This window comes from Crotalus tigris, unplaced genomic scaffold (assembly GCF_016545835.1).
Source record: "Crotalus tigris isolate CLP2741 ecotype Arizona unplaced genomic scaffold, ASM1654583v1 scf7180000024461.5605484, whole genome shotgun sequence".
NCBI lineage: Eukaryota > Metazoa > Chordata > Lepidosauria > Squamata > Viperidae > Crotalus > Crotalus tigris.
The window spans coordinates 2,499,189-2,506,524 of NW_024100632.1; the positions used below are offsets into that span (position 1 = coordinate 2,499,189).

The window sequence follows — 7,336 nt, forward strand, 5'->3', positions numbered from 1 at the left end:
TAATAGAATGGAATAAAAAAGAATAGAATAGAATAACAAAGAATAGAACAATAGAATAGAAATAATTAGGTCTTTGGGTCTGCTTAGGATGTTTTGAAGGCCTTTAGTCAGCTTGTACACTACGCTGATTCCATATTCTTGATGTATAGCAGCATAATTCTTTTTAGGGTTTGTGTTGGTTGTGTTGTATTGGGTTGAGTGATCAGGGGCTTTTTGATGCTGTTGTGTTTGTTCAGCAGTAAGGCTTAAGAGAGCGAAGCCACATTCTGAAGGCTTCCTTGATTATTTTCCTTCCTTTCTGCCAGCCTGGTGGCTTGGCTCCCTGGCAGAGAGCAGGCCGTTTCAAGTGCGAGGCTGTTTTTTCTTTTTATAGCTATGATAATTAAATCATTTCATTAACCACCGACTGAAAGCACCAAGCTGCTCTCTTCAGCACTCTGCCAAGCTGGGGTCTCCGGAGCAGACATCGCTGGCTAGAATCAAGTTGTGATTGTCGACAGCAGCAGCCGGGCCCGGCTAGGGTGCTGAACGTCCCCCGAGAATGCCAGCCGGCTGTCTGAATCACCGCCACAAAGCAGTGTTTCTCCATCTTGGCAACCTGAAGAGGTTGTGGACTTCAACTCACAGAATTCCCCGGCCATGGGAGTTGAAGTCCAAGCCTCTTAAAGTTGGGGGTTTGATTTCTGTAAGTCATTGTGAGACTCGGGCAGCCATATATATTTTCTTAATAAGCAATAAATAATATTTGATGGGGTTCCATAAAGGAATAAGGGGAGGGACAGTTTTCTTGAACACTAAAGCTTTGCCTCTTGATAATTCCAGGATATTTTGGTGGGGGGGGGGAACAAGGCCTGGAAAAGTTTGGAAACTCCACTTTCACACTGCTATTATATTGTATTTCGCTAGTTTTTCTTGCTCACCATCTTTTTGTCAAACCTCCCCAATGTTATAACCTTTCCAAATACAGCAGCTGTTCGCTCACATTGATTTCTCTTCTCACTAACGTTTTGAAGCAGGTTATATATTCAGTATTGCTATCGTGGTCACATCATAGCTTTATATAAGACAAAGACTGTCCTATTGACCTTCACTTTGTAATGGACTTCTTTCATCGCAGCTATACACTGGATTAAAGTTTTCTTTAATATGCGTCATAATTTCAATATTCCTTTCCAAGGCCGCTGTAGAGGATTTGGCAAACAAAAAATAACTTTCCCAGCAGCCAATGTGATTACCTCAAAGCAAAAAAAGATGCAAACCAACCAAGAAAGGCAGCGTTTGCATAGGGATCAAGGCAACTCCATTCTATCAAGTCCCATAGGACACAGAACTTAAAATTTAACTGACAATTTAAGTTTAAAATGTGAAACTTAAAAATGTCCATTCTTTCTTCATTGCCCATTTGGGTCCATACAAACCCACAGGGGGGGGCTCCTACTCTCCTTGAGCAAACTTCTCTTCGTAGATTTCCGCAAGAGACACCGTTCCCACAAGAATCACTTCGGGTGGGTTAAATTTTAGGGGACAAAATCTCTACAGTATTTTTTTAGAAAAGAGGGAAGTATCAGCCCACAAATCAAAAGAACCGAAACACTTCAAGGAAGTTTTTTTTTTTAATTAACTCCCCAAGATCCCAGGCTGGAGCAGCCCCACTCTCTGTCCGGGGCCTAGAGACCTTCTTAGCTTTGTCTTGGATCCTGATTTATTGATCTGGTCTTCAGGCAGGAACCTGCCTTAGCCTCTGAGCAGATGACCAACTCAGCTGACCCTCCCTTTGATGGACATTCTCCCGGGTCGGGGGGGGGGAGTTGCGGGTGCTGGTGGTCGTCCAACCGTGCCGGCAGACGGAGCGTGAAAACTGCTCCTCCCCCCTCGCCGTGGCAGAAAAGTATGAAGTAATATTTCTCCGCATCTCCGGAAAGGCGGGGAAGACGCGCTCCGTGTCTGCGGGGGATGCGCGGCTCCTCCGCCGCGCGCCCAGCCGCCCAGGCTACCCCTGCCTGCTGCTAGGCAGAGTCGTTCTTCCTGCCCTGCCCGCCGCGCCGCCTTTCTCACGTGCTTGTCCTGCAATCCCGGGTTCTCTTGCCGCAGCGGGGACAGCCCGGCGGGCTTGCGCGCCGCAGTGTCCCTGTCCAGGGTGCTGAAGAGGAGCGCCGACTCAAGCGCGGCGCCCAATTCTCTCCGCCTTGGCTCCGGCGGGGCGCTTGGATCGGGCTGCCCGGTCGGGAGCTTGAGTAGGAGCAGGGCGGGCAACCCGGCGCCCCTTGGCCTTGCAGCGGCCTTGAGCAGCCTTTCCTCTGCGCTCAGGAGAAAGCTGAGGAAGGCGACTGGAAGGGTCCCATCCTCCGCTCGCTCGGCAGCCCCCCTCCGCCGTCTCTCTCTCTCTCTTTCTTTCTTTCCTTCTGCCTCCCCCTTCTCACGCTTCAGCAACTTCTTTTCCTTCCTACCTCTCTCAAAACCGCAGCGCAGTCTTTAGGCTGCGAGAAGGGAGCTGGCCCCCAACCCAACTGCACTTCGGAGGACTTTGGCTCCATTCGCTTCCCTGCTCGTTTCGCCTCCATCCCCGGTGTTTGGCTTCCGCGCCTTGGCTGAATTCCCCTCTCCCTTCCCGTTCATGCCACTCCGTCGGAATCCGTCCTGGACTCGGATGAAGTCTGAGCTCCTGGGCTAGACAAAGGCTGCTGCGGAGGAGATACTTGGAGAGAATTGCGAAGTTGAGCAACTTGGCTTGGAGACGGAGGAGTCGGACTAAGGGGGAGCAATCCTCGGAAGTCTGGGGTCCTGGAGGGAGGAGAAAGTGGGGGTGAGTCCACATAAGGCACTTTGGGAGTCCGTTACAAACCTGGCACCAGCCTTGACGTGCCCAACGTATTCAGCTTGGCTTGGGTTTTTTTCTTGGTGGAGGCTCAGCCTCCGGTGCCATCAACCCAGCCTAAATCCTTCCGTGTAGCGTGTGAACCCAAAACAGGCTAACTCAGAAGGCCGGTGAAGAAGCTTGTCGTGTGAACCGCGGGAAGGGCAGGGAAGGGGTTTGATGGCTCGGAGGAAGCGTGTGGCGGCCCTTCGGAGGAGCAACGCTGGCGGGAGGAACTCTCCAGGATCCTGAAGGCAGACCATGGTGGAGACGCTGACCATCGCCGTCCTGGGGGCCCCCAGGGTAGGCAAGACGGCCATCATTCACCAATTCTTGTACCATGATTTCACAGACAAGTACAGCCCCACCGAGGACCGTTACATCTACCGGCCGTCAGTCATGCTGAACGGGAATTCCTACAACCTGAAAATCATGGACGTCCCCTACGTGGCTGCTTTTCCTGCCAACAGCTCTCAGGTGAGCGCCTCTTCTCCATCCCTTCCCACCTGGCAGTTTCCATCACCCCAACCCAACAACATCTGGGGAGAAGCAGAGTGGTAGTTTGGCAGGGGTCAAGCTAAGTTGGAGTTGGCTGGCTCTTTTTAAGTTTTTCTTTTCCAAACGTTTGGCAACCGACTCATATTAAAAAAAAGTCAGCAGAATATGCTAGTTGCAGTTCTGATTCTCCACTACTGTTGTGGCTGAAATTAATTGTAATTCAGATTAAATATATCCAGGGGAAAAGACAGACTGGAGCAGAGGACTCTCCTCCCAATATTTAGCTTAACAAAAGCTACGAGTGGTGTAAAGAGCCATGGAAAGACACATGCGTAACATTACAGGACAAAATAGAAAGATCTGCACATGCAACAAACGAAAGTATATGATATCATCAAGAGAGTAAAAGAAATGAAATGGAAAACGGGCTAGTCACGTAGCCGGAAGAACTGAGGGCAGGTGGACCAAGGAGGTCCTAGAATGGATCCCACTTGATCAAAAGCATCCAAGAGACTAAAACCAAGATGGATCGATCACATCAGCATGTATGATGGGCCCAACTGGCAAAAGGAAGCCCAGGACCATATTGGTGGGAAACATGCAGAAGAGGCCTTCATCCTACAGTGGATAGAGTAGACAATGGTTAAAATGATGATTGATGATGATTTAGCTTTCACGTTACACATGGCTTCTCGATTTTTCAGTTGCTTGCATTAGCCTCCACTTTCATTACTTTTAGTCTCTTGAGGGTTTTTTTTAATCCAAAAATCTACAGATGGATACTAGTTTTCTCCAGCTCCAGCTAAACAGCATATTCATGCTTTGAATTCTTCAACCTACACCTCCTCTCGAGAGGTGTTAAAAAAAAGAGGGTGGAAGAGGAAAAAAGCAAAAAACAAAAGCAAAAAAAAAAAAAGCTTTAGCCACAAAAATCCCAGTTCTAAATCAATATTACAATGAAGATTTTAAACCAAATGTAAGTATTGATGGTACCACAAATAGGTATAGAGTCATACTTTTAGGGAGTGTGAAATTTAGAAATTTAACCAATTTAACCCATTTCTTCCACCACAGTTCTGCAAAGTATAAAACATTTAGAAGCTCCTCTTCTGCCCTTGGCTCCTAAATATTTTGCTCCTATCTAATTGGCTTCTTGGACTAGCAGAGAGCAAAAACAAGCATTTCCTTCAGTGAGGACAATTAACCAGTGGAACGGCTGGCCTTCAGAAGAGGTGGGTGCTCCATCACTGGAGGCTTCCAAGAAGAGACTGGACAGCCATTTGTCCAGAATGGTATAGGGTTTCCTGCTTGAGCAGGGGGTTGGACTAGATGACCTCCAAGGTCCCGTCCAACCCTATTAGTCTATATTCTAAACTACATTCTATGGAGAATCCATGAAAGATGTTTCTGAACAAGGTTGAAAGGACTAATCGGCCGCCCATGTCACCTTGGCTCTCTCCCCTTCTGCAGCTGGAGGGAGGAAAATAGTAGCACCAGCTGTCTGTAAAAGATGGCTGTCACCTTCTTCACACCTGCTGGTTCTCAAAATTAAAAAAAAAATGTGTGTGTTTTAACCTGGCTCCGTTTTAGGCACTTTCCTCTAGCGCTCACGCTGTTTCTTGAAGCAGCTTGTCTTCCCACTTGAGTTTTTAGAATTCCTTAAATAGTAACGCTGAAGGGAGGGCTTTGCGGAGCCCACTGCTGATCGCATGTGGGCCAGAAACCTCAACAGACCAAATGGCCAGGTCAAGCAACGGCCCGGCCCGTGAAGCACCACAGAGCGGCAAATGTGGAAGACAGCCCAGTTACATGGATGCCTCAACTTGCAACCTTAGTGACCGATGACAGGATTTCCAGTCGCAATTGCGATTGTACGTCAAGGCTAGGTAGAGGACAGCATCATTGGTTCCTGCAGGAAAAGGCATCTTGGGTGAGGGGTAGTCCAAAAAGTCAAAATGACAGATAGGAGGGGATTTTAATCCACTGTTCATTGCTGGCTCTAGCGGCCGCTGCTCATCTCCGTGCCCCATCATTTGGCACTCAGGAAGCTTCTTCAGCTCTGATTGGATGGTGGGGAATGGAAGGATTTATAGTCCTTGCAGACAGCTAGTCATTTTCATTGTTAGAGAGTCATTGAGGCCACTTGGAGGTTTGTCTGGGTCCATCAACTCTCTAAAAGAAGGCAAATGACCAGCGGTCTGCAAGGAATATAAATCCTTCCCTTCTCCACCATCCAGTCAGAACTGAAGAAGCTTCTTGAATTAGAAGCGAAACGTCTTCAAAGAAAAAACAGGAAAGTCCAGTTGCCTCCTGAAAAAGCACTTTGGGGACAACAATTGATCAGGATGACTGAGAATCTTCATAGACATGAAGGGTAGTATTTGCATAGGAATCAAGGAAGCTCCATTCTATGAAATCACGTAGAAGATAGAACTTAATATTTTTAAAAAATTCAGCCAAGTCCTCCTGTCCTTTCTGTCGGGTTCCTGGCAACGGCTAAGTCAACCCCTAGCTGGTTTTTCCTTGGTCGCAAGGACACATCTTACCGTCCCAAGTCTTTTTTTTTTTTGTCCATCAGGAGTGGTCAGACCTAAAGTATTGGGGCCTACGAAACACCGACGCCTATGTTCTGGTGTACGACATTTGCAGTCCAGAAAGCTTTGAATACGTGAAAATGCTCCGTCAGCAGATTCAGGACAACAGGTAAGGGCAGGGGGTAAAGGAGAGACCCCCCGATAAAATATGGCAATGCATGAACTCAGAAAGCTAGTCCTCTACTTCTGGCTGTAATGGAACCTGCCCATCCTGGTTGCAAGTCATGATGATCGTAATAGGAGTCAGTCACATAAGTGACCCAGTTTTAGGGTCTTTTTTTGCAGTCGTTAAGCAAGCATGGTCATAAAGCAACTATCATGGTCGTTAAGTGAACACCGGTCACTAAGTGAACTGATAGTATGCTATGGGTGCAACTTTGCCCAAAACTGGAAGTGCCAATTTTTGGCAAAACTATTGAAACGGTGGGACTCTTCAAATAGCTGTAATTGTGGCTGTGTTGCTGAATGCCGGAGGTTCGGTCATGTGACCATGGGGGGGGGGCAATTGTTGGAATAAGGCATGCCCCAAGGTTGGTCCGTCATCTTTTGAACGGTTGCTAAGCAATCGGTTTTGAGGGTTAACTGTACAGGCCAAGGACCCCTCATGTCAAGCCTGAGTCACATTCTCCTTCCTTAGAAATGGACTTGCTAGAAGCGGCTACATTCATGAGCCCTACTGCTGCTCTTACAACTTGAGCCCCCCAAACCTGAATCTCCTTCGCGTCCCCTCTTTTCTAGGACAAGCAACATCAGCGAAGCGCCCGTCATCGTAGTGGGGAACAAGCGGGACCTGCAAAGAGAGCGTTTCACGCCCCGCCGGACACTCTCCTTGCTCGTGAAGAAGGCCTGGAAGTGTGGCTACATGGAGTGCTCGGCCAGATACAACTGGCACATCATCCTGCTCTTCAAAGAGCTGCTATGCAGCATCGTGGCCCAGGGCTGTCGGAGCTATCACTCTGCGGTGCGCCTCCAAGGGGCGCTGCACACAAACAGGTGCAGCCTCATGTGAGCTGGGAGGGGAGGATGGAGTGGGCTGGAAGGTGGGGGACGTCCTGAACATTCATCTTAAGACAAGGGTGTCCAAACAGGGCCGTTTTAAGTTTTGTGGACTTCCAGAATTTCCCAAGTCAGAATTCTGGGAGTTGAAGTCCACAAGTCTTAAAGTGGCCAACTTTGGAGAGCTTTGATCTGAGTCAGGGGTCTTCAAACTTGGCCCTTTGATGACTTGTGGAGTTCAATGTGCCTGGCTGAGGAATTCTGGGAGTTGAAGTCCACAAGTCATCAAAGGGCCAAGTTTGAAGACCCCTGATCTAAGACCTTGCAAAGTCAACATTGGGAGAGAATTATAGCGATTGTGATGGTCGTACAGAGTAGTCTCCAGGGAGGGAGA

At 48.3% G+C, this 7,336-nt stretch overlaps 1 protein-coding gene across 1 annotated transcript; it reads left to right on the top strand.

Annotated features, from left to right (window-relative positions):
* Window positions 1-1,527: 1,527 nt before the first annotated feature.
* RASL10A (RAS like family 10 member A) lies at window positions 1,528-7,154 on the top strand. Its single transcript, XM_039332615.1, has 3 exons — window positions 1,528-3,331; window positions 5,931-6,055; window positions 6,685-7,154. The coding sequence occupies exons 1-3, from the start codon at window positions 3,116-3,118 to the stop codon at window positions 6,953-6,955; spliced, it is 612 nt and encodes a 203-aa protein (XP_039188549.1). The 5' UTR covers window positions 1,528-3,115; the 3' UTR covers window positions 6,956-7,154.
* Window positions 7,155-7,336: the final 182 nt, after the last annotated feature.

Excerpts from the sequence above, each read along its gene's own strand:
- RASL10A (XM_039332615.1), top strand. The coding sequence starts at position 3,116 with ATGGTGGAGACGCTGACCATCGCCGTCCTGGGGGCCCCCAGGGTAGGC. Across the intron at positions 3,332-5,930 it reads TTCCTGCCAACAGCTCTCAG|GAGTGGTCAGACCTAAAGTA; the intron begins GTGAGCGCCTCT and ends TTTGTCCATCAG. Across the intron at positions 6,056-6,684 it reads CAGCAGATTCAGGACAACAG|GACAAGCAACATCAGCGAAG; the intron begins GTAAGGGCAGGG and ends CCTCTTTTCTAG.